Source organism: Podospora bellae-mahoneyi, chromosome 7 (assembly GCF_035222275.1).
Source record: "Podospora bellae-mahoneyi strain CBS 112042 chromosome 7, whole genome shotgun sequence".
Taxonomy (NCBI): Eukaryota; Fungi; Ascomycota; class Sordariomycetes; order Sordariales; family Podosporaceae; genus Podospora; species Podospora bellae-mahoneyi.
This window is the reverse complement of record NC_085886.1, coordinates 2,063,384-2,086,899: the sequence shown is the minus strand read 5'-3', so window position 1 is coordinate 2,086,899 and position 23,516 is coordinate 2,063,384. Positions and strand designations below refer to the sequence as shown.

At 52.5% G+C, this 23,516-nt stretch overlaps 10 protein-coding genes and 1 non-coding gene across 11 annotated transcripts; 4 read left to right on the top strand and 7 right to left on the bottom strand.

Moving 5' to 3' along the window:
• Positions 1 to 5: 5 nt before the first annotated feature.
• Positions 6 to 1,889, bottom strand: QC761_708020 (uncharacterized protein). Its single transcript, XM_062882350.1, has 2 exons — positions 565 to 1,889; positions 6 to 511 (listed from the first exon to the last, which is right to left on the bottom strand). Exons 1-2 carry the CDS (start codon positions 1,343 to 1,345, stop codon positions 171 to 173), a joined length of 1,122 nt encoding a protein of 373 aa, XP_062728384.1. The 5' UTR covers positions 1,346 to 1,889; the 3' UTR covers positions 6 to 170.
• Positions 1,890 to 2,340: 451 nt separating this feature from the next.
• QC761_0107900 lies at positions 2,341 to 2,412 on the bottom strand. Its single transcript has one exon. It is a non-coding gene; the product is annotated as a tRNA-Gln (tRNA).
• A 53-nt stretch (positions 2,413 to 2,465) lies between these two features.
• SAS10 (something about silencing protein 10) lies at positions 2,466 to 4,821 on the bottom strand (the record flags this gene model as incomplete). The annotated part of the gene is made up of 4 exons (XM_062882349.1): positions 4,147 to 4,821; positions 3,141 to 4,088; positions 2,983 to 3,082; positions 2,466 to 2,905 (listed from the first exon to the last, which is right to left on the bottom strand). The coding sequence occupies exons 1-4, from the start codon at positions 4,567 to 4,569 to the stop codon at positions 2,466 to 2,468; spliced, it is 1,911 nt and encodes a 636-aa protein (XP_062728383.1). The 5' UTR covers positions 4,570 to 4,821.
• TSC10 (3-dehydrosphinganine reductase) lies at positions 4,615 to 6,553 on the top strand (the record flags this gene model as incomplete). Its single annotated transcript, XM_062882348.1, has 2 exons — positions 4,615 to 5,535; positions 5,597 to 6,553. The coding sequence occupies exons 1-2, from the start codon at positions 5,398 to 5,400 to the stop codon at positions 6,551 to 6,553; spliced, it is 1,095 nt and encodes a 364-aa protein (XP_062728382.1). The 5' UTR covers positions 4,615 to 5,397.
• A 216-nt stretch (positions 6,554 to 6,769) lies between these two features.
• QC761_707990 (uncharacterized protein) lies at positions 6,770 to 7,987 on the bottom strand (the record flags this gene model as incomplete). The annotated part of the gene is made up of 1 exon (XM_062882347.1): positions 6,770 to 7,987. The coding sequence occupies one exon, from the start codon at positions 7,985 to 7,987 to the stop codon at positions 6,770 to 6,772; it is 1,218 nt and encodes a 405-aa protein (XP_062728381.1).
• Positions 7,988 to 8,615: 628 nt separating this feature from the next.
• QC761_707980 (uncharacterized protein) lies at positions 8,616 to 11,644 on the top strand. The gene is made up of 2 exons (XM_062882346.1): positions 8,616 to 10,077; positions 10,130 to 11,644. The coding sequence occupies exons 1-2, from the start codon at positions 9,027 to 9,029 to the stop codon at positions 10,525 to 10,527; spliced, it is 1,449 nt and encodes a 482-aa protein (XP_062728380.1). The 5' UTR covers positions 8,616 to 9,026; the 3' UTR covers positions 10,528 to 11,644.
• Positions 11,645 to 13,405: 1,761 nt separating this feature from the next.
• GPA1 (guanine nucleotide-binding protein subunit alpha) lies at positions 13,406 to 16,298 on the bottom strand. Its single transcript, XM_062882345.1, has 5 exons — positions 15,908 to 16,298; positions 15,301 to 15,504; positions 14,822 to 15,164; positions 14,206 to 14,762; positions 13,406 to 14,151 (listed from the first exon to the last, which is right to left on the bottom strand). The coding sequence occupies exons 2-5, from the start codon at positions 15,416 to 15,418 to the stop codon at positions 14,108 to 14,110; spliced, it is 1,062 nt and encodes a 353-aa protein (XP_062728379.1). The 5' UTR covers positions 15,419 to 15,504; positions 15,908 to 16,298; the 3' UTR covers positions 13,406 to 14,107.
• A 2,610-nt stretch (positions 16,299 to 18,908) lies between these two features.
• On the top strand, positions 18,909 to 20,899 carry QC761_707960 (uncharacterized protein). The gene is given in 4 exon segments (XM_062882344.1): positions 18,909 to 19,805; positions 19,859 to 19,959; positions 20,018 to 20,626; positions 20,645 to 20,899. 3 exon segments carry the CDS (start codon positions 19,763 to 19,765, stop codon positions 20,582 to 20,584), a joined length of 711 nt encoding a protein of 236 aa, XP_062728378.1. The 5' UTR covers positions 18,909 to 19,762; the 3' UTR covers positions 20,585 to 20,626; positions 20,645 to 20,899.
• A 501-nt stretch (positions 20,900 to 21,400) lies between these two features.
• Positions 21,401 to 22,237, top strand: QC761_0107830 (uncharacterized protein; the record flags this gene model as incomplete). The annotated part of the gene is made up of 1 exon (XM_062873191.1): positions 21,401 to 22,237. One exon carries the CDS (start codon positions 21,401 to 21,403, stop codon positions 22,235 to 22,237), a length of 837 nt encoding a protein of 278 aa, XP_062728377.1.
• Positions 21,685 to 22,321, bottom strand: QC761_0107820 (uncharacterized protein; the record flags this gene model as incomplete). The annotated part of the gene is made up of 3 exons (XM_062873190.1): positions 21,685 to 22,046; positions 22,112 to 22,220; positions 22,302 to 22,321. 3 exons carry the CDS (start codon positions 22,319 to 22,321, stop codon positions 21,756 to 21,758), a joined length of 420 nt encoding a protein of 139 aa, XP_062728376.1. The 3' UTR covers positions 21,685 to 21,755.
• Positions 22,322 to 22,712: 391 nt separating this feature from the next.
• Positions 22,713 to 23,451, bottom strand: MIC10 (Mitochondrial inner membrane organizing system component; the record flags this gene model as incomplete). Its single annotated transcript, XM_062882343.1, has 2 exons — positions 22,987 to 23,451; positions 22,713 to 22,907 (listed from the first exon to the last, which is right to left on the bottom strand). Exons 1-2 carry the CDS (start codon positions 23,071 to 23,073, stop codon positions 22,713 to 22,715), a joined length of 282 nt encoding a protein of 93 aa, XP_062728375.1. The 5' UTR covers positions 23,074 to 23,451.
• Between the last annotated feature and the right edge of the window lie 65 nt (positions 23,452 to 23,516).

The window sequence follows — 23,516 nt, the reverse complement described above, 5'->3', positions numbered from 1 at the left end:
GGAGTTTATTTGAAGGAAATGCTCTTTTATTTGATCAAGACTCCAAGACAGATAGCTGGGGATATTGATACAGAAAGAGAAAAAAACAAGAATAAAGATACTCATAACTTCATAGCCCGCAAGTCATCAACCTTATCCCATGGCAGCATCATTCTTCATTCATCACCACCTTAGTTAGACCCAACAGACCCCCGGTGCAACTTCTGCTTAATCTTCTCCTTCAAGCTCGTCTTCTCCTTGTGCTCCAAATCCGCCGGCTTCGTCGACTTCAAGTCCCAATTGTGCACAACCTCCTCCTCAGGAACATGCTTGTCATGGGTCGTGGTAGCAGACCCATTCCCAGTGTGGTCCTCCGCAACACTCTCCTTGGCCTTCCCATCCTCAACACCATGCTCATACCCGCTGTCCTTCTTCTTATGGTGGGGCAGAGAGATGTGGTGCTTCTTATCACTGTGCTTGTCCGTGGTTGTCTCACGGTGGTGGGGGTGGCGCTTCTCTTCCTCCATAAGACCTGGTATCATGTCAGCATACATCAAACAAAGGGTTGGTGTTGTGAATACATACGATCCGCCTCCTTCCCAGCACCCGGCGCGGCAGCATCAAAGTCACCGCCATCAGCCTTCAGCCCACTGCTACGAACATACAGCTCCCCCGTCCCATCTTCGTGGTCCTCTTGGGTGTCGACACTGCTTGACCTCTGTCCCTTCCTCTCATCTCTAGCCTTAGCACCGGCATCACCACCATGCTCCTTGGCTACCACCTCCAAGGGTCGTGGGCCAGGACCATCGATCTTGACGGGGTTGTCAGACTTGTCGACTCCATCACCGCTGTCGTCAACATTCTTCTTTGCATCAGGCTTGCCGGTCTCGCCGACGGAGTGGTGAACCGCAAGTGGGTTAGTGGGAGCACGAGTGTCGTTCTGAGCGTGGGTCGAGTCGCCCGGGATATTGGATGACGGCTGGGCCGCGGCGGGGTTGGTGTCTGGTTTGCTGGAATCGGCATCGTCCTTGGTTGTGACGGCGGTGGTCGTGGCGCTGGGCTTCTCGGAGGGCGTGGCCGGGGGAAGCTCAACACTAGTAGCTGAGGGGTTGGCGTTCTTGTTGAACTCGGCGTTGGTGACAACCTTGTCCGTGTTCTCTGTCTTCAGAGGAGTGTTGATAGGTTCGACTTCCGGGTTGGGATTGGTGGTCTTGAGAGCAGTAGAGGTTGATTCAATGTTGCCGGCATCGTATGGCTCGCCAGCAGCGGTGTTGCCCATGCGTCCAGAGACTGGCTCCTTGTGGGCTTCGGGATCGCCCCAAATAGCCTTGGTAGCGGCGTCTTTGATAGTGCTAATGGTCTCCATGCTGGCCGTGGAAATATCCTTGCTAGAGTGAGGTGCTGTAGTTGTTGGTGGTGGTGACGGTATGGTTCACGACTCTCTCTCGGGTCAGTTTGTGGAATACAACAAAAGAGCTGCCAAGCATGAAAGCCAACGGTTTATATGCTGCTATGAATGAGTTGGTGAAACCCATGGAAAGCACTACCTCATCGCACCGACATGCATCCTCATGTCGGGAAGGGACGTGACGTAGGCGGTTGCCAGGAGCCAGTCACGCTAACTGGTTTGCTAGTCCGTCCCACACCCAGTTCCTTTACATTATCAGACACCTGAACGGCATGCTCTTCCGATCTTTCAATGGCGCAACCGAGAAGGAACTCTGGTGCCATTAGGAGATCCAGCCAAGACCTGATCATCGCCGAGCCTGCGTTTGCCATCATCGCATTCCACAGGACATCAAGAAGATGAATCTGGACTCTCTGTTCAACGCTCGTTGAACCAGATGCTCGAGATTGTACCTCTTTTCCTCAGGGCTAGCAGTCGGAAATGCATTCATTAGACTCTGTGAAAGGTACAGTGTTAAGCCGTCCGGAGCTGATATGTACTTCGAAGACCGTTGGGATGACGTTGGTGGAACTTTCGATATGACGTCATACTTGCCGAGCTTTATCTAACACTAACGGTTGAACAAAGGTGAGGACGATCATCTCCTGGACGGAGAAGGATTCGAGAATCCTGGATTATTATGAAGTACTTGATTGGATACTTTAAGAACCCCAAGCGGTGAAACTGACATTTGCTCCAGGTTTTGGGCTTAAGACATCATTCTTATCTCACGACATCTATTTGGGGAGCAAGAATACACTAACACCATGAGGCAGCGGAGGACGACGGAGGATACTGAGCAAAAAGAAATGTGGAAAATCATCGACGGTGACTGATGGATGGAGAAAATTATCAGCAATAATTCTCATGAGCAATAATTCTCATGGAATGAGATGCTAAAGAGCAAAAGAATGAGGTCGTACCCGGAATCGAACCGGGGTTACCAGAATCAGAATCTGGGGTGCTAACCGCTACACTATACAACCTTGTGATCTCCTACTGGACAGAATAAGGTGTTTGTCTTTCAACTTATGTTGCCTTACGCATCTTCATCACATGTAGAATCCCAAAAGCATCTTGATTTTGGGCTCTCACGCAGTAACAATCCAGGGAAAATAAACCACCTTGGGATACAAAACGCCCATATATTCGCCATTAATGCATCTACAACTTGGTACTCTTGACGATATTCGTCTTGATACCAGACAACTCTCCCTGGTAGCCACCCTTGCCCTCGCCGCCCTTGTACACAGCCCGCACGCTCTTGAGCTTCTTCTTCTTCTCCTCGTACTTCATCCTCTTCTTCACACGCGGGTTGCGCACCTCCTTCTTCCTGTGCGGCGTCAAGCCCTTGTTCTTCTGGATCTGGTATGTGATCTGGCGCTTGCCATCTGGGCCGAGCTCCTGCTGTTCCACAATGCGCTCGTCCTTCTTCGCCTGTGCCAGCGCCTCGAAGCGCGCCGCCTTGTCGGCCTTCTTCTGCTGTGTCTTCTGAGCCACCATGTCGTAGTACTCGTCCTCGTCGTCGCGGACCTGCTTGGCTGTGGTCTCATCACCTTCGCTGTCGTCACCGCCCAGCTCAGCGCCGGTGCCGAATTTGCTGTCCTTCTTGCCGCGGCGTTCAGCCTCAGCGTTCAGGCGTGCTTGGCGATCCCTCTGTGATAATGTTAGTTCCACCAACTGAAAAGTAGGATATGCAGACGTAAAGACTTACCAAACGCTCACGATAAGGAATATCCATATCACCACCGGCGTCGCGACCAGCCCCAGCACGCTTGTTGGCCTTTTGTACGATTTGCGAAGTATAGAACTTCAAGCTCTTCTTGCGCTTGGCCTTGTCGGCAGCAGTATGTTCGTCCAAAGCATCCTCCTCGCCAAAGTCGGAATAGTCTTCGTTTATATCCGCACCGTTTGTTGGCGCAGCGCGAGCAGCATCCTCCTTGGCGGCCTTCTTGCCGCTCTCGAGAAGAGTGGACAGGTGAGCCAAAGACTTCTCGACCGCCTTGGCTTTTCTCGCCTTGTCGGCCTCCTTCTTCTCCTTGGCCCTGATCCCGGCCTTGGAGAGCTTCGACTTCCTCTTCTTGGCCGGCTCGTCGATGTCGAGCATCTCCTCGTCCTCCTCTTCTGGTGGCGAAAGCATGCCCGTTTCTGAGGCGGCAGGCTTGGCTGGTCTGAACTGTTTCACCTTGAGCCAGGCCTCTCTGCACTCCATCAAAGTCCCCATAACTTCGTGGTCTCTGAGTTCTGATGGGCTGAGCGTTGCCGCAGCACCGTTCCCATCCCTTGTTGGTGATGTGAGAAGAGCAAAATAACTAGCCAGCGAGGCGACGTAGCACCCCAGAATCCAAGACTTGACAACCTCTAGTGACTTGGCAGGCTTTCCAACGGCGTCCTTTTGTAATTCCGAAAGAACGGGCTGCAGTTCTGCGAACTCGTCCACCAGGTATTCGAACTCGGGATATCGAGACTGGAGCAGCTTGTATCTTTCCTCGGGTGTCATGTCCTTACTTACTTCCACCTCTTTCAAAACCTCCGTCACAACCTCGTCCTTGCCAGCCTCCTCTTTTGGCGCCATCCATTCGTCCTCGTCGAAAGCAAAATCCTCCTCGGTCATCTTGGCCAATTTCTTGGCCTGGAGACGCTTTGCCTCTGCTTCCTCTGCCTACACAAACATGTCAGTCCCTGCACTCGCGCCCAGCCGTAAAGCGCCGTGAACCTACCAGAGCATCGGCCTCGGTCTCGATCTGATCGGCATCATAGTATTCCTTCTTGCTATTTCCCCACCAACCCTCATCGCCCTCCTCTTCCCCCTCCTGCTGCTCCTCGTCTTCGGAATATTGCTCGATGACCTTCTTGCCCTTGCCCTTCTTGGCTGGCGCTTCGTCTTCGCTCTCGTCAGAATCGTCTTGCTGGAAAACCTCCTCGTCGGAAACCTCTAAAAAGTCGTCCTCCTTCTTGAGGCGCTTCGAGCGCGGTTGTTCGTCCTCGCTGTCCAGCATGATCTGGTCCTTCTCAGCCCAGTACTCATCCCCAGAGTCGGCGACATCTCGGTACGTCTTGATGGTCAAACTGGCGTCTTTGGCGTCGACATCGCGGGGGCCGGCCGGTTCCGCCTTGCGGGAGACTCTTCTTTTCTTGGCCATTGTGACTGAGCTGTGTGAAGGAAAAGTGATTGCTGGCAAAATCCAGGAGCAACTGTAAATCACCTGCTACCAACAAATGTGGGGTGCCCTGCCTTTTGGCTGGGTGTTGAACTTTTGGAAGGTTCAAAAGCGGCAGAATTTTTTCTGCTGGCTCTTGCTGCTTCACCGACCGAGCGAACCTGCAGGCTGGGTTCGCCCCACCTTTCCCGCAGCAGCCCCGGGAGCTCCACTGGTTTCAAGATCCACTTTCAGTTGCTTGTTCAGCGGTACCCTCACCATGAGAGCTCTCCACCTGTGAGCTTGATCTCACTGTGAGGCTTCACCACGGCACTGGGTTCATGCTTTTTGAGTGATATCAAAACCGTTAGACACAGGCCGGATAGAAGTAGTTTATCTGTTAAGAAGATTCAATCCAGTTCCATTCTATCATCATGCCCTCTCCCTATCATTTACCATCCATCCTCTTTGTACCTTCCTACTGAGGTAAGCCTGGAAAATGGGCTTGCAGGAAGGAGTTCTTGGACAGCTGCAACCCCACAGAGGGCCTGTGGGAACACGGTGCCAGACTGCAGAACCATAAAAGTCACTCTGATCCGCGCCCCTGAACAACGACGTCTTTCTCAACGGTGTAAGACAATATCTCGGTCTCATACCCTTAATTTAGTGAGCTATCATAAGTCATCTCTCCTTCGAGAAGACGACGAGTCCGAGCCCACGGACCTCAATTCCGAAGTCATCATCTGCAATCCCACCCTTTAGATCAACCTCTCATCACACCTCGCATTTCATTTAAACCTCACCTTCTCCCCATCTCATTCACCCTTCAAAATGGACATCATCGAACAACGCCTCGGCGTCCCCCCTCACATCGCTGGCCCAGCCGCCACCTTTGCCTTCTTCGCCTTCTTCCTCATCAAGAAAATGGGCCTCTTCACCAACACCAACCACTTCCCCGTCGAGGGCAAGGTATTTCCTCCCCCTCTCCCCCTCCTTATCCCACCCTTCACTCACTAACTCCCCCTCATAGACAATCCTCATAACCGGCGCCTCAGAAGGAATGGGCCTAGCAGCCGCCATCCTCCTCGCTAAAAAAGGCGCCTCCCTCATCCTCGTCTCGCGCAACGTAGGCCGCCTAGAAGAAGCCCTTGTCAAAGTCACCGCCGCTGCCAGGTCCCCCTCCAAGCAACGCTTCACCTACATCTCCGCCGACGTCTCGGAACCCAACTATGCCGATTCGGTCATAGCCCAAGCCATCGCCTGGAACGCCGGTGCGGCCCCCGATATCGTCTGGTGCATAGCCGGCCTGTCAAGCCCCATGCTCTGGGCCGACCCCACCAACGACAGTATCGCGGCCACCCGGAGAAACATGGATGTCAACTTCTTTGGTTCGGCCGAGATGAGCAGAGCCATCTTGAAGGAGTGGCTCGCTCCAGAGAATAAACCCAAGGATACAGGGGTTATCGGCCAGAAGCCGGAGCCGAAGCACATCGTTTTCACCGCGTCGATGCTGGCGTTGTTTGCGATTGTGGGGTATGGGCCTTATACGCCGAGCAAGTGGGCGTTGAGGGGGTTGGCGGACACGTTGAATATGGAGTTGAGGATGTATCCTGATCATCCGGTCAAGATTCATGTTGTTTACCCGGGGACGATTACTTCTCCTGGGCTGGAGAGGGAGAACAAGACCAAGCCGCAGATCACGCTCGAGCTGGAGAAGGAGGAGCCGGCGGAGAGCCCGGAGACGGTGGCGGAGCGGGCGGTGAAGGGGTTGGAGAAGGGCCAGTATAATGTCACGGTTAGTACGTTGGGGGATTTGATGAGGTGTGGGATTTTGGGGGGGAGCGAGAGGAATAATTGGGTTTGGGATACGGTGGTGGGGTGGGTGGTGCCGGTGATTTACTTTTTTGTGATTAGGATTATGAATGCGCAGGTGGCGGGGTGGGCGAGGGTGAATGGGCATCCGCATGTCAAGAAGGCGGCTGCTTGAAGGGGGGGGGAGGGGGGTTAATGCGGGAAACTGGACATCAAAGGTTGGAGTATGTATGGATGGGCAGCAAAGACTGTAATATAATGAAAGTATGGAATAATATGTGGTTGTCATTACGCCATGATATGCAAGTGGTATCAGTCTGCCTTTTGTCGTTGTCACATTTTGTTCCAGCGCCCCTTTCCAAAAGAGTTTTTACCAGTTGTTTGAAAGGGTTCAAACCGAATACATGAACCAGCCCACCTCCGGCCTAAGGGTATCAATCTTTTCTGTCACCCCCCCGACTGCTCTCGCCTGCATCCTTCCACCTTCTTCAGGCCTCCCACCAGACCACTCATCCTCCTCCACCCTCCTCAGCACATCCCCCATCCTGCCCACTCTCACCCCCACCATCCCCGCTATCATCTCCGTCTTGACCTCGACCCCATTATCCCACAAGCTAACCGGACACCTCCCAAACCCCATCGGCATTTCTCCTCTAGTCATCCCGCCTCGCACCCTCCCCAGATCATGCCTCCCCTCCTCATCCCACCAGCAAAACCCATTGACCACCCACCCCGTAAACGTCGTCTTGCCCGACCCATTCGGCTCATGCCGATCCAACACCCTCTGCCAAAACGTCTTCGTGTCTTTCCCACCCGGGTCTCGAAGCGACCTCACAAAGTTGGAAAGGACATAACCCAACCCACCTCTCCACCAGTCTCTCGCCCCCTGACCAAATCTCCCCGAGGCGAGAAACTCTTCACAGCGGTGGAGGATCTTCTCCCAGTCGGTCTGGTCGCCAAGGAGGGTTATTGAGGGTATACCGCACCTGGTTCCCCAGCTGTAGACAAAGTATTTTTGCATGGAGCCCATCAGCAGGATCGAGGCGGCGATTTCGTCTGTTTCTGTTGTGGTGGTGAAGGAGGGAAGAAAAAACTTGTGGGCTATGTCCGGGTTTGTCAGGGAGGAGGGGAGCAGGGTGGAGGCCATTTGCTGGGCTAGGGAGCCGTGGTTGAGGGTGGGGGATAGGTCGACTGGGATGTAGAGGTCTTGTTTCTGGGCTGGGGAGGATTGTTTCCTGGAGGAGGGGATGAACAGGTGCTGGAGGAGGGTGGCGTTGGCGTTGATGTAGACTGATAGCTGGGAGAGGATGGCGAGCCAGATGTCGTCGGGGCGGAGGAGGAGGTTGTGATGGTTGGAGTAGGCTTCTATCAAGCTGTAGACTAGGCCGTTTTTGGCGGCGTAGAGGGTGGTGGGTGAAGTGGATAGGGATTCTGAGAAGGAAGATTGGATTATGGGTCGCGTTCGAGGGGGGGAGGATCTTGAGGTTGTGTTTGTTTCATGGCTGGTGATAGATGACAGCAGCTGCTGTGGAGAGGTAACTCGTGTGTAAGTCTGGTGGAGACGGGCAGGTTCTGGGGGGTGGCTTGATGGATAGATGGTAACAGGCATGGCTTGGGAAGTCTCCCTGTCTTCCTAGAGACGAACAATTGCGATGGGAGAGACGAGAACAACAGAGCGGTGTCTAGAGGTCATGGTGTTTAGGGAGCCCCCCTAATCGTACAGAAGACTCGGATATCACATAGTCTTCCATACCCCACCTGGCACAGGGAAGGGTGCATCTTGCCGTCTTTAGAAGCATCTGAGTGATCTAGACTGCTCGGGATTCGGGGGACGCAGCCGAAGGACGCGAGCAGTACCGGTCGCTATTGTGCTCTGAAAGGCGTATATCACTGGAATAGACGGCACTAAGCCCTATCTCGTCACCGAGGACCCTCTTGGCCGCCGCATGTCGTACCGATCGACAGGACCAGTGGCTTGTTGGAAGCTGCTGAATAAGGCAATTTGTAGCCATGGATAGAACTTGATTGGAGGCTCAGAGGGCGGCAGTCTCCTTCCAAAGCCATCTACCGAACTTGGCGTCGCTGACACCCGATACCGATACAACCTGCCGGTTTCTGATCTGATGAGCAGATATTAGTCACCGAGAGAGCAGTGTTGGGCAAACGCTTGAACAGTCCTCAGCCCAGCCTGGAGCAACTTCAACTGGCTTCAATGAAAAACCAGCAATCAGTGCTATGACAGACACGGGCACCCAAACAGAGCTTGACAGGCATGAATATAAGATGAGAGCAGCTGGTCCAAGTTGCGGACTGGAATGGAATGTGTGAAGATTGAATACAGATACCTCAGCTATCAAATCAACGCACGGGCCAGAAACGGAGCAAGAGAGTTTAAAAACAAAAAAAAAAAAAAACTCTGATTGGGCAATCGTCTTGCAAAAAAACTCCGCAGCTGGCAGACGCTCTGCAGGCCTCGCATTCAGCCCTCAGCTCTCAGCCCGCTCTCCTTTCCAACGTCGACATCCCAAACGCGCGCTTTACAGCTGACGACAGCTGCTCGACATCACCAATCCTTCCCCGAACCAGCTCTGCGACCATACGCCGCCTAGAGCTTCGGGGCATTTTTAGAGTCCTATCTGGACAGGAGCATGACATCGACCGTCCCCCGCCCGCAGCGCGGCCGACCGAACAAGGTGACGAAGCCGCAGCCGCCAACGGCACGCGGTCGCCCCACCCGTGGTGTTGTTCCGGGCTCACTCGACGTCCACGCCGCCCATCAGATTCACCAGGCCCATCAGCAGGCTCAGGCTCAGGCTCAGGCCCAGTACGGAGTGCACGCTGCGCCCTACGTGGCTGCTGCCCACGCTGCCCAGCACGCCCTCGACGAGCTCAAGCCCGAGCCCGACCATTCCGTGTTCGACAACGTAGGCGTGGACGTCGGAGTTGGAGTTGGGGTTCCCATGGGCGTCGAAGACTACGCCGCCGCCGCTATGGAATCGGAACTTGGCAATGTGGATGCTCACGGCGAGGCGGAACCCGATGCCGACATGGAGGAGGATGATCATTCAGTCGGAGCCTCCGGCCTTCAACAACACGTTGATCTATCAACCGCCAGCATGCTGGCTAACGGCGGTGCCAATGTTGTGGGAGGAGGAGTCGTGGGCCAGAGTGTTCATGATCACATGCAAGATTTGCAGCAAGGGCTCTCGCATGCTCAGCAACAACACCAACAGCAGCAGCAGCAGCAGCAGCAGCAGCAGCAGCAACAGCAACACCAGCAGCAGCAACACCAGCATCAGCATCAGCAGCAGCCCCAAGCCCAGATGGGTCCTCCCCAGCAGATGCAACCTTCTCACCAGCCGATGGAGCCTCAAATCGTGGGGATCACAGAGGAACTTGCCCGCGAGTCTGGCTATCAGAACCTTAGTGTCGAGAGCGCCCTGGCGAAACGGTTGGCCCGTGAGCCCGGTAGACGTCTTGCTACTCAACGTCGACCAGAGCAACAGCTCAACTTGAATCGGCGGAGTAATGTGGAAGCGCTTTTTGCTCATATTTCGGGCACTCTTGCTCCACAACCGTGCAAGAACTGCCACAAAGGCCACGGCCCGTGGAGCGTGTGTGTAGTGGTAGATGGCCAAATGTGTGGCAGCTGTGCCAACTGTTGGTTCAATGCCAGCGGCGCTAGATGCAGTTTCCACGGTATGCCCCTTTCATCGTGATTGCCCTTGAATTTCATACTGACAAAAGACAGAAACTCGCACTCAGCAACCCATGGCCCAGCATGCGGGCATCATGCCGCCGACAAGTGCGGCTTTACCTGCGGATCCCAACTACCGCTACACCCCGGCCCATTCTCTATTGCCACCCGCTCACTCCAATGCCATGCAAGCTATGAATTTTGGCGGAGGAGGCGTTCCATCTATTAACAACAACCCAATACTCCAACAGCTCGTGAGCAAAGCCATGAACGAAGTGAGGTCGGCTGATCGTGCGACACGTTTGTATTGGCAGCTCGAGATCACGGCCAAGCAGTTGGCTCTTCAATATGCTGAGTACGAAGAGGCCACCGCAAGTCAAAGCCAGCCAGGAGGAGCGGGGAATCAAATTGGTGCTGGCCAACATGGCATGGGCGATGACGGCAGTGCCTAGAAATAACGGCCGTCCTGTCTACACTTTACACCGCAAGCCACAATCGGCTTGCAACCGAATCATCACTTGAGGGGGGTTTCACCATATCTATACCACTGATAACCGCCACACCGCCAGAAATTCGGAGTATCGAAGTCACAGTATCAACCCACACTTTTAGCCCCCTTCCCCCCCCCCTCGTAACGCTTTCTTGGTACTGGATATCACCATCACAAGACACAAGACCGTGCTGGTCTATTCGGCCAGGCAAGAGGAGGTTTCTTTTTTCGTTCCTCCTCCTCGAAGGACAAGAGCTCGAGGAGGCCAGAGCACTCCGGAGTTTCTTTATTTCTTTTTCTTTCGGAATGGATGCAAATCGATACCCCCTCTTTTTTTCCCTTTCACTGAAATCACCGCAAGGAGGAAGACGATAACCTGACTTTGTCACAATATAAAGGTCTTTTATCTCCCTCTTTGCCCCTTTTCCCACCCGCCTGCTTGCTTTTTTTGCTTTTTGAGCCAGGCAAGGGTTTTTTATGGACTTTGTAATACACAGATTACACAGAACCACTGACACGTGCGCTGTTTTCTTTTCTAATTTCATGTTTTCACAACTTTTGTAACCCCAACATACTTATAGCCCTTGAGTTTCTGTCTGTTTCCCCACCCACCCCCTGTCCTGTTGTGTAAGGTTGAGTTTGAGGCTGGATAAAAATGATATTGCTCTATTTTCTCTGGGGATGTATCGTGTTATTCTGGTATGGCTAGGAGATGCATGATATTGTACGGGCAGGAAGTGGTGGGGTATTTCCAGAGAGGAGGTGATTGCACATATATCGCAGGGTTGGTGGCACGATTTTACAACTTTTGAGCGCATATCACTCGGTCAACAAAGGAGCGGAAAAGGGGACACAGATTGACGTCACTGGAGATGGGCAGACAACCAAACTGTTGACGGGATTTGTGGGAGGCTTTTTGTATGTTGCTACTGCTTGTTCTCTGTCTCTTGTGCTGTAACCGGCGAGATTGGAACCGGGGGCAGGAGAGGAGAGTGAGTGATAGGGGTGTTTCTAATTTGACAAGGAGCAATGAAAGCAAGTTTGTTCTGTCAACATATTACTTGTGTGAATAATCAACCGACTATTTTTACGTTCACCGTCCATTGCCACGTTACAGTGAAGCATGTCAGCGGCGGTTGCTTAGCAGATGTCTCCTGCAGGTCCGGTATTTGGGGTCATGTAGGTCCTGGGTCAATCTAACTGTAACCGTGGGATCACTGGGTGGTGGTGCTGAGCCGCTTTCTGTCCTCCAATGATGATGCCCTGTCTATAGGTTCCATTCAGCGCCTCGGGGGGATCGTCGCGAGTAACAATCCATATTCGTTGAGAAGAAAATGCAGTCTGAGGACTGGAAACAAATCTAGTAAAGTGACTAAAGCCAGATCTCTAGCCGCTTTTACCCTCTGCTGAAAGTCACTGTTCGGTACCAAAACCTAGCTTGTAGGTAGCAAAAGCCCGACGGCATACTCCCCAATATGCACAAGGCTGGCTTAGCTGTGCCACTACTAAACAACACCCTTAGAACATATCACTCACATATAATCTTTCACCGCCTCCAGCACCCCGTTACAGGAATGTAAATGTCCCATGATGTACATCCCCCCTGTTTATATCACCCTTTTATGACCAGATCCACAAATCGAAACACTCGCTACAGCCTCACCTTTCCATGCCTTTTTGAACCACCAAAACTGAAGGTGGTATGGTGTGGTGTGGTGTGGTGTGGTGTGGTGTGGTGTGGTATGGTGTTCCCACCCCCGTGTTTCATCCCCCATCATCTACTGTAAGTACCGAGGAATCACACCTTATTCCACGTTCCGTTTTCCCACTGCGAAAACACCATACAACTCCAAATTGAAAATAATCACCATTGTGTAGGAAAAATGACGTAAATGTCTGCAATGGCTGTGCAAGGAGTCAATATACCTACCATGTGTCACCAGTACAAAAAACGAGTGTTGAGACCAACACTGTCACGCAGCCTCTGTTTCGGTGTTGCCGGCAATAATACTAGCTAGAATCCTGCTGGAATCATCTAGACAGCACTTCTCGTCTATACCTAGTCATCAGCAGTTTGCTACTAGACCGTGTGTCACTGGCGGTGTCATGTCTTGCTCATGACAACCAACAACTCCTTCCGTCAAACGTTTGCTTTATCACTCATCTCAAACTTGTTCAGTCATACGGATATGTTCAATCACCAACTCAACAAGCAGATACGGTATTCAGAAAAACACCCATTCAATTCACCGGCCCTCCACCCCCTCCCCTCCTCCCCCAAAACTACACATACACAACAACAACAACAACAACGACAACAACAACGACAACAACAACAACAACAACAACAACAACAACTACTACTACTACTACTACTACTACTACTACTACTACTACTACTACTACTACACACATCTCTCGAGAAAACTACCTACATACCTTCCCCCCCCCAACAAAACACCCCACCCACCCATTGCTCCAAATATTTAACAACCCGAAAAAGAAAATCTCTCTCCTCTTCTGTTCAAAAGAAACAGAAAACGGGCAGAGTAACAGAGAGAAGTGTGTGAGAGTGTGAGAAAGAGAGAGAAACAATAAAAAGTAGAAAAAAGAAACAACAGAAAAAAGAGGAAAATGCGCAGTTAGCACGGTGGTATATCATCTCCCCTCCCCTCCCCTCCTCCAACCCTCATCCTCCTCTCTGCTTCTCAATCCTCTTTCCTCCCCTCCCCCCCTCTCTCTGTCCGTCTCCCACTCATCACCCAACCCCCACCCCAACCAAGCCATCCATCATCCATCCCTCATCCATCCCCCACACTTATCCATTGCATAGAAGTAGTATAGTCGTAACGGTCGTCCAGCATTTCAATTGGAATGGGGGGGGGGGCAGTGTGAAGGGAGAGAGTGTGTGTTGTGACATGGGCCGTTGTGTTTTTCCATTTGACTTTGTAGAACAAAAAATCATATAGAGTTCAACAACAGACAGACAAGTCAGAGAGTGATTTTTCTTTTCAGAGTGAGAGGTAGAGAGTGAGAGAGAAAGAGAGAGAAATAGAGAGAACCAGCGCAGACAGGATAAAATGAGATGAAAAGTAAAAAAGGAAAATAAAAACGACATCATGATTAAACAACATATGTATCCCTTCCCCTGTTCCCCCCCCAGAACCAGATTCCGGTTTCTTTTTCGACCACAAAAAAAGTCTGCTGTGCTCTCCCTAAACCTCTCTTTCGTTGTGTTGGAGATACACGCAATACGATTCATACATCGGGGATCGCCATCCCCGACTTTTCTCCAGTGGCTAACAAATAAAGGGGAGACCTGGTGAAGTGACAAGGTCAAGAGCGATGAGGATTGGAGAATGCTGGGAGGTAGGAGGGTAGGACCGGTTGTGGGGGGCGAATAAGCTTCATGGTACGCGCCGTTTCACATCAGGGTCGGTGGGGTATATTCGATGTTCGGCCGAGTGCCATGAAGTGTGACTGATCTCTGGCGGACAGCATGGTGTTGCGTCCAACGAGTCCAGTCGTCATCCGATCTGCTATCAGATGAGACCGCAGAGGCGGAGGTTCTCCTGGATGATGATATCTGTGACAGTTAGCACCTAGTTGGCACCCGGACGTGAAAAATGAAAAAGCTTACCATTCACAGCAGCCATCACGAAGCGGATTTGCGTTGTATCCGTGGCGCAAGTAAAATGTGTGTAGATCTGCTTGCTCTCGTGCTGGTTCAGGGACACGAAACGGTTGAGGATGTAGTCGCAAGCCTGGCCGTAGTCATCACCACCCTCGTAGTCGGGGAAGTAGTTTTTCATTGGGCTGACAGGGAGCTTCTCCTTAAACCTGTCGATCTTGTTGAGGAAGAGAATGATCGAGGTCTTGATGAACCACCTGGAGTTGCAGATGGAGTCGAAGAGCGTGAGAGCTTCTTGCATGCGGTTGACCGTCTCATCCTCAAACAGGAGCTGATCGTACTCGGAGATAGCGACGAGGAACAGGATGGTCGTGACGTTCTCGAAGCAGTGAATCCACTTCTTACGTTCTGATCTTTGACCGCCGACATCGAACATCCTGTACGTGAGCTCACCAATAATGAAAGTCGTCTCCGTGATACCAGTAGTCTTGACACGGGACCGAAGGACATCTTGGTCGTTGGGCATGTAGTCGGGGGCGGCGATACGGGCGATATTGTCAAAGTAGCTAGAGTCAATGGGTTAACAATGATTGCACAGCACATTTGCAAGTACAAAGAAACCTACTATCTGGCAGAGTCGTTGAGCTGATACTCTCTTGAGCGCTTGAAGCAGCTCTGGACACCGGCATCTCTCCACAAAGCCTCAATGGCATTGCCAACCTCTGGGGGGAGGACATCTCCCTCAATCTGAGCTGGTTGCATGAAGATGGTCTGGACGTGGTACTCCATGCGGGCATCGGCCAATGGCAACTCCAATGACTCCATCGCCTCGAGAATGACGCGCATCGACTGGACAGTGTTGCTGAAGATGATCTCCTTGAAGGACTCGCGCTCGTCGCGCGAGTAGCCGCCCTCATGAATCAGCTTCATCTGCTTCAAAATAGTTGACTTTCCGGATTCACCAGCACCTGCGATTGATGGTTAGCCCCCGGGGGTACTGATAACAGGGCACCTCGCCGGCGTCCCTCGCGCCACTGGCCGATGGGACGACTCAGCGAACAATGGGCCACATAAGGACCCGCCGCGAAGACGATAAAAACTCACCCAGAAGCAACATCTTGATCTCGTTGCGCTGCTGCATCCGATCCCTCTTCAACTGGTTCTCAATCTCCTCGTTCCGGGCCTTGCCCTCCTTCTCCTCTGTGCTCATTCCGCAACCCATCTTGGCTTAAATGTCGATGACAAATCTGATCAAAAAAAGAAGGTATGTTTTCAATCGGGGGATATTAATTCGAACGAAGCGGTCTGCTGATGGGAAGAAAACACCACGCGTTAGTCTATCCAGTCGTCGAGAGTTGAGATGATGATTTTACGGTCGCGCGTTTGGCTTGGGATTGCGACCTCTCTGGGCAGGGCAGGGCCGATCGGCCGATTTTTCGTCGCCGTCAACTCCCTCTTGTCCTCTGCAACCTTCCCGCGATAACAAAGCCCGCCTCTCTCCCTCTCGACAGCGACAGCGATGGATAACCCTTCGATGTTTACACGATTCGCAATTCAACTCGACGTCGGGACAGAGTGGCTTTGATGGAGCGCCACGAGAACCCTTGGTGTGTGGCAGAAGAAAGGCTTGCTTGCTGGCTGTCCTGGGGAAAAGCCGTTTTGGGGGTTTGGGCTGCGGTGTGTGTGGGTGTGTGTGGGAGGCTTCACTCACTATTGTTTCCGGACAACCGGCAAACCGTCAATCGAACGGCTATTAGGACTTTGGTTGTAATGAAGGAAAGGGAAAAGGCTGACGGAAAACAACACGCCGCGATGGTTGTTCGAGTCGGGGGTCGGGTTCGGCAGTCAGACAGAAAGGGCGGGTTGGCCTTGCTGTGTGCTGCTCAACTCAGGAATCAGGATCGCGGGAGGGTGTGAGCCGGAGGTCAAAGGAAGAGGAGGAGAGTGGGAGGGTTGGTTCTGTTAATGTGAAGGAAACGCGGAGCCATGCACGCTGCAATTCGGGGGGGACCAGTAGCCCAGCCAATGGCAGCGATTTTTTTCTTCGGAGCTTGCAGGAATTATGGGGCCCCCCAAGATCCCTAACTGGCCAGAGCCCGGACATTGTTCCCTTTGGCAAGCAAGCAGCCAGAAAAAATAAAGATCCCCCCCCTGAGGAGCCGGCCCCCTGAACCCCCTGTCCAGTCTGAAGCCGGCAGCCCTGATGATACTGAATTACTGATCCTGCTACCTGTTGTTCTACGCCTTCCACCGCCTCATCGATGTCTTTTCTCGCTTCTCGGCTTCGCATCCCAGGCTGCTCTGAGGCTGCCCGCTCAAGAGATCGCCTGGAGGCGCGCATTTGACCGAGACCTCCTTCGATCAAAATGGTCTTTTGGGCTTCCCGAAAGAGCAACCCCTGGTAGCACAAGGCACTGGGCAGTGGAGTGGCGCCCGCTAGTGAAAGACGGCGCCATTAGCCGAAACAACTCGCAGATGATGGGATTTTTATCTATCTACCGGGGCTAGCATACACCTACAGTAGCATCATCACGACAACCCCGTGACAGTTTGTTGGAAGGTCTTTCTCAGACCGCGACAAAAAAGAAAAGAAATCGGCCCCATCCATGGCGAAACTGATATATTACCGTGACAGCCCCAACCCAACCACCATCTCCTTTGTTTCCCGCATCTCCACCACCAGTTCGCCTTTCCCTTCTGCCGCCCTATTGACCCCTCCTTTGAGCGGTCTTGAAACACCCCCTCCAAGCCCCCAATCGCCTGGCTTCCCGAGAGCCGAGTTCCAGATCGACCATCATCGAGCTGGGTGTTTTGCCCCCGTACTGTTACAAGGCCACCATTTATTGTTGTCAGGTCTGGTTTATTATAACCTCTGAGCTGGCAAAAAATAAAAATGAATTAAAAAAATATCAACATCAACAAAGCCAAACACGGCAGAAAACGTTGATCGCCAATGTCTGAGACATCTCCGTCTCTGAGCTTATTAGCAGATCGCCAGCCAAACAAACAGCTCCCCTTACATCAAAGCCCATCATCCATCCATCTTCCGCATTTTCCGTTGTCAAAGTTGTCTCTCAAACCGCAGGAATGAACAAAAAAACTCCGGAGTGCCTGCCTGCCCATCATCGTCGCATCATCCCCAATGCCTCGATACCTGCAACCTGCATCTGTTAATCTTCCACATCCACCCCCAATCCCAGGTCCCAATGGAGAACAGTGGATACAAATCTCCAAAAACCATACGACAAAAAAACCACCGGGCCCGTCCGTGACCACGGACTGCCCGTCGTTTTTATAAAGACGGTAGACCACTTCGCCCGGCCGCCAGGGAGTACCGCCGGCGTCATGTCCAATTCAATTGCTTGCGTGAATACTGAATCGCGGCCTGCTGCTGCTCGTGAGGTTTATGCAAGTAAGGTAAGGAAGCGCGCGCTCTTCACCGCTTTTGCAACACCAAAAAAAGGGTCGAGTAGTTACCCAGGTGGGTGGTAATACCAATATCAAAAACAAAACCTTCTTTCATTCTTCCACAACAAACCCGCCCCCATGGCACTGTTCCCTCCCGGCTGTGAAAGTCCAAATGAGATACCACGATACATATATATATATATATATATATATGTGTGTGTGTGTGTGTGTGTATGGTTGTCCCAACCTCTTTTCCCTTCTGGAACGTTGCGTGCCCTCCTCTACAACATCGTCATCATCCGTGCACACCAAAACACCTTCCCAATCTACTACAAAACTGTACCTCAGTCAATGCAGTCTTTTGAAACATTGCCATAATTAGCCGAACACTCAACTATGCGACAGGCAATCGTCCGTCAATCGTCTGTGGCCAACAGCGTTGAATAGGTACAACAGCCATATCTGCAGCCGTTCGCAGCGCCATCCCAAGCCCATTGACGAGATGTGTTCCGGTTGCTCTGCCGCCACGTTGTATCTCGTAGCACCTTGTATGGCAACAACCTAAACCCCTATGACGAAAGGGCAAAACACAATGTGACGGATCGAGGCCGATAGTAGTGGCCTGGATATGCACATATTCATTGTACGATAATCCTTGCGGTATCTTTCGTTGCCGCAAGAAGTTAGCAACCCCCTGGCACCCCGCTTATGTGATCGACAACCCTCTTGCTGCAGGTGTCCGCTCTCTCATGATCGCGATAGAGAAAGCCGCAGTATCCTCTGCCTATCGACGTTGCCATGCATGAATGCCGTGATGGACACAACAAACAAGGCCCCTATTCAACGTCTTTCCTGGGACGAAAATCGAAAAGCTTGCTAGGTATGGTTGCTATCAAATTCCCGATCGCTGGAAATTGTCTGTAATTAAAAGATCCAGCAGGTCTAGGAAGCCCTCAGACCTGCGCTGGGTGGCACTACTACAATCGACTACCTAGATTGGAGCCCGCCAACCGCGTGGTCTGTGGATCGTGAAAAAAACAACAGAGCCAATCCCCTGAGAGAGAAAAGCTGCTGCTCCACTCCTTTGGTGCCTGGGCAGATGTGAGGAACAGCACGCTGATTCGACCTCCACGATGGAGAAATGCGAGGATGTCATGGAGGGTTCCATCGTCAACCAACTTGCTTCTGCTGCACGAAAGATCCCCGCTGCCTCCCGCAATTGCGAAATGTAACTTCAGCTGACAAAGAGCCTGGCCGCCGGCGTGGCCGCCCTGTGCCGCTGTTGCTGCAAAAAAAAAAAAAAAAAAAAAAAAAACCGTTGTTACCAACTACCCGGAATCTGCGTTGTGCACCATGGTTCAAGTTATTTCTTTTCGTGCTGGTTGGCGAACGCCTTTCGAAGCTTTCCACAGGGCCAGCATGCGAGGCGCCCATTGATATTCCGTTTAGATGCATGAAAGGTTGAGCCGCCCAGCTGCTGAGCCAGCTTTAGATTAATTTCGCGTCCCAGGACCCCAGCATCCCCTTTCCGGTTGGCGCTGGCAGTATCAGACGCTAAGATCAAAGAAGCAGTCTTCTAGAAGCTGGCGTTCATGGAGACCTCGGGAAGAACTTGTCAAAGCGGTCCTTTTCGTGATGGGATGAAGGCTGCGGCGTGGCAAACAAGGAAGAGGCGTGGGAAATAGGGGCTCCATCTTCCAGGCTATTCTTGTCAGATATCAACCCAAGAACAAGGGAAGTGACGGTTGCGAGTGTTTGGGTTTCTCGTTTCATTGACTTTCAGAAACAGTGTTGTAAGGGGCCTTGAAAACTCTTTGCTCATGACCGACGCGCTATGCTCAAGCTGAAGGGAAGGCGGTCGATATGGGATGAACCTGCAGCTCTCACGCGATGTGTGGCTCCCCGCCATCATCTGAGCCTGTACGATCTCCGTTCAGCGCCTCTCACAGCGGGCCGGCCTCGTTCTTGGCACTCTTACGCGCCACACCGCTCAATGCCTGATAGAGACTAGGGTCCCCAGCACTTCAGTTGGTGATCACTTCGGTTGTTGATGTTCCACAAGAACAATCCTCTGTAAAAGACTCCAGTTTCGACAACCCTGGCTGCCTCGCGAGCCAGCCTTGCTACTATAACCTGAATAGTGGCATAAAACGACGACATGGCGTCGTCCGCTATTCCGCTAGAGCGTCTCGGAGGCCATGGTATGCCCTTCGTAGACAATGGCGGTGTACTCGGGTCTAATGTGTATAAACAGCGTTCAACCACAGGACCAGTGTAGAGTTGGAGGAAGAGTATGATCGTTTGAGAGATCTGGCTCGGGCAGAGGCAGAGAAGAAGAAGTCATGCTTTGATCGGGTACGGGTTGTCCTCCTATCTCGCGGTAGAATCTCACTAACCACATTGACGACGGCAGGCTCATGAAGCATATGAGCGTGGGGATGGCGCCGAGGCAAAGGCTTTGTCGAACGAGGGTAAACGCCATCAAGCGAAGCAGGCCGAGTATAACAAACAGGCTGCCGAATTCATCTTCCGGGAGAACAACGCCATGGGCCGGATAGCTGAGGATACCATCGACTTACATGGTCTGTTTGTTGAAGAGGCAGAGGATATCCTCGAAGACAGAATCCGTGATGCTCAGGCTCGCGGTCAGTCCCACTTGCACGTTATTGTCGGGAAGGGCAATCACTCAACTGGGGGGGTCCGAAAGATTAAGCCGCGTGTTGAGCAGCTCTGCCGAGAACTCGGTCTCGACTATGCCACAGAGGAAAACGAGGGGCGTATCTATGTTGATCTTGGTGGCAACCGTGTCGAGGCTCCTCCCCCTCTGCCCCCACAGCCAGATGGGCACCAGTCGCACAGCCGTCCCCAGAAGAGACCGCATCGGCCTCGGCCAGAACGGCCCCAGCGTCCACAACGCCCTGAAGAGCCGGAGGACGATGGCATCTTCGGCTGTATCAAGGCCTGTTGTACGGTTATGTAGGGCCAAAAGTTGGAGATGTCATTTGTTGCCTTGGGGGTGGGGGTGGGGGGGGGGGGGAAGTTGTGTGTATTGTTGGAATGAAAGTATATGGGATACGATGCGAATGACTGCATTGGAAACACAAAAGAATCTGGGATATATATCTATATGTCTTGACAAGTTGGTCTGTTGGTCTGGTCAAATTTCAGGATAAAGAGTTTGATGACTGAACCGGGCTGAAGTGGGCTTTTTTTTGAGTTGGCTGGTGGCCGCCTGGCATTACAGAAAACACAGCAAAAGCTCAACAATTGTTTGAAATCTGTTTGGACATGTCATGACACCTTCCTGCTGCCTGCCGCGCTTGCCATCATCTGTCTGGCACATGATTTTGCACTTTCGACTGTCATTTGTCGATGTTGCAACACCCCTTCCTGCTTCCTCGAGCTGCTTTCCGGTGCCATGTCGCTACAAAGTTGTTGTTATTGATAAGTCCAACACGTTGTTCATGATGCCCATCCTCTACCTCTTCAATACCTAAGTGATAACCATCTTCTAGACCTCACCACTCTTCAGGCATCCTTGATGCATTTCGACCGCTACCTCTAGACTCATCTCAACCAAAACACACCTCTCCTCTAGCCCAGTCCTAATGCATGTCGTCCTGCCCTCAACAACAACCCGCTTGGTCACCTACCGGAAGCCCTCCCGGCCTCCGCACGGTATCAACGACAACACCACCCCCTCAACCTAACCATAACGCCCCACCTCGACTCTCACCACCCCCTCTACTCCCGCCTCGGCCCCAACTCCCTCTCCCGCTACCCCCACAACCCCAAAATGGAAACCCTCTTCACAACCTCCAAGCCCAAACCCCAAATAACCACCACCACCACCACCACCACCCCCTCCGCCACCCGCCTCGAAATCATTCTCCTCGCCCTCTTCATCCTCTCCCTCGTCCTCCTCCTCCTCTTCATCCTCGCCCTCGCCCTCCGCCGCCAAGTATCCACCTCAACCAACAAACGCCGTCACCACCGCAGCAGCCACCAACCCGACGTCCATGGCCGCGCCTCCTCACCATGTCTATTCAACACGGCCTTCGGCGGCGGCCCACTCCCTCACGAACTCTTGCTGTCTTCTTCTACCTCGTTACCCGCAGACGGGAACGAGAAAACGTCGCTGCTCAACCGCGTCAGAAAGGCAAGCGAGGATCTTGCAGAGGCGGTGCAATACGAGTTGATGGAGCTGGGGAGGAAGGTCTCGGCGCATGGGAGGGCGGTGGTGGTGGGTGCCACCGCGGTGAGGAGGGAGCAGCAGGAGAGGAGGACGGCGAGGGATGAGGAGGTTGGGTTGGATGCCGCCGCTGGGAGTGGTCTTGCTGGTCAACAACAGCATGGGTTTGACGGTTGGAGGGATCAAGACTGGGGTTGGGATACGGAGGCTTGTAGTATGGTTGGGCCGAAGCCGAAGACGAAGCTGGAGACTGTAGTGAGGAGGTCGATTAATTGGGTGATGGATCGGGGTGGTAGGAGGTCGAGTTATGCTTACTCTCGGGGGTTTGCTTCGCCTTGTAATACGGGGGGATTTAGGCCGAGGATGGGGGTTGGTGGTGGTGGTGGTGGTGGCGGGAGGAGGAGGAGTTTGGCTGTAACGGGGGCTGAGTATGCTGTGTGAGACTGAGAGAAGCTCGTGAGGGCTTTGCTTTTTTTCTGGAAACTGAAAGAATGGGTAACTTAACATGGTGGAGATGTGTATCATGAGAGCAAATAGGTGGTAGTAGTTCAACCTATCTATAGATTACGCGCACCTAGAATATGTATCAGCTTTGCTTAGCCCCGATGTCATATCTCCTGTCAAAGAGATCCCCCAAAGAAGCACATGACAAACACCACCATATATAAATGTCGAGAAAATAAGTTCAACCGTCATCTTCTCATTCCCCTCGCCCTTCTTCCTACTCGTCTAAGTAAGGTGATTTTTGACACACCAGAGAATTTTTGTACACTTGTTTCCCCAAACCACCCATCGCTAACTCGGAATCTCCTTCTCTTCCAGCGCCATTCCTCTCTCTTGCCTCGTCTGTCTTATCTACCCCTCCGTATCGATTGTTTTTGTGGTTTTATTTTTTGCGTGAATTTGATTTGGTGATCTAGGCTTGCTTCCTGATCTCCTTGGCAGCCTGCTTCAAGCTGGAATTGCACTCCTCGTACGCCCTGCCGGCACCGAAGCCGACGCCGACGAAGGCGGGCCACGCCCTGCGCTTGAAGAGGAGGACTGAGAAGACTACGCCGAAGCCGAGGCCGAGGGAGGACTTGATGATGAGGTTGGAGAAGCAGCGGTCCCACTGAACACACACATTGTTAGTAACTACCGGTACTGTAGATTGATGTATAGGTATATTGGGGACGGGGGAGGGGTCGCACCTTCTCGTTGAGGAGGGCTTCGCTGACGGGGCGGGAGACAGCGCGGGAGGTGGGGGATGTCGGCGTCGCGGGGGCGGTGTCGGCCATTGTGATTGTGTGGGAGTGAGTGCTAGAGGTAGGTTGGTGCGGTGGTTAGTTATTGAGGGGTTGGTGGTGGTGGTGGTGGTTGCGGGGATTGTGAATTCTCAGTGCAAGCATGTGAGGAGGAGCTTTGGGAAGCTTGGTATTCGTACCTTGGAAGCGATTGACTGGTAATTCCTACAATGGAGTAAGTATACAGAGGACTGACTATAACGAATGGAGGTGGGGGAGGAGTACAGTTAAATCAATACCTCAACTTTTTGTGAGATATGCTGTTGTTCGGCAAGTACGTCAGAGGTGTGTGTCGGCTGAGTTGATTGAAGCTATTTTGTTTTTGGCACACACCCGCCGGGTAACAAGGACGTCGTTGCCAAGAACTGGGCTCTCGATGCGGTTCGCGTTAATGGCTCCCTGTCCCCGTTGTCTCCCGAAGGCGGTGAGGGAGCTTT

Bases quoted from the DNA above. Each gene is read 5' to 3' on its own strand.
- QC761_708020 (XM_062882350.1), bottom strand. From the start codon at position 1,345: ATGGAGACCATTAGCACTATCAAAGACGCCGCTACCAAGGCTATTTGG. The intron at 512-564 runs GTATGTATTCAC...ACATGATACCAG, and splicing joins TGCTGGGAAGGAGGCGGATC to GTCTTATGGAGGAAGAGAAG.
- QC761_707980 (XM_062882346.1), top strand. From the start codon at position 9,027: ATGACATCGACCGTCCCCCGCCCGCAGCGCGGCCGACCGAACAAGGTG. The intron at 10,078-10,129 runs GTATGCCCCTTT...GACAAAAGACAG, and splicing joins CGCTAGATGCAGTTTCCACG to AAACTCGCACTCAGCAACCC.
- GPA1 (XM_062882345.1), bottom strand. From the start codon at position 15,418: ATGGGTTGCGGAATGAGCACAGAGGAGAAGGAGGGCAAGGCCCGGAAC. The intron at 15,165-15,300 runs GTGAGTTTTTAT...CATCAATCGCAG, and splicing joins GATCAAGATGTTGCTTCTGG to GTGCTGGTGAATCCGGAAAG. The intron at 14,763-14,821 runs GTAGGTTTCTTT...CATTGACTCTAG, and splicing joins CTCAACGACTCTGCCAGATA to CTACTTTGACAATATCGCCC.
- QC761_707960 (XM_062882344.1), top strand. From the start codon at position 19,763: ATGGCGTCGTCCGCTATTCCGCTAGAGCGTCTCGGAGGCCATG. The intron at 19,806-19,858 runs GTATGCCCTTCG...GTGTATAAACAG, and splicing joins AGAGCGTCTCGGAGGCCATG to CGTTCAACCACAGGACCAGT. The intron at 19,960-20,017 runs GTACGGGTTGTC...TGACGACGGCAG, and splicing joins AGAAGTCATGCTTTGATCGG to GCTCATGAAGCATATGAGCG.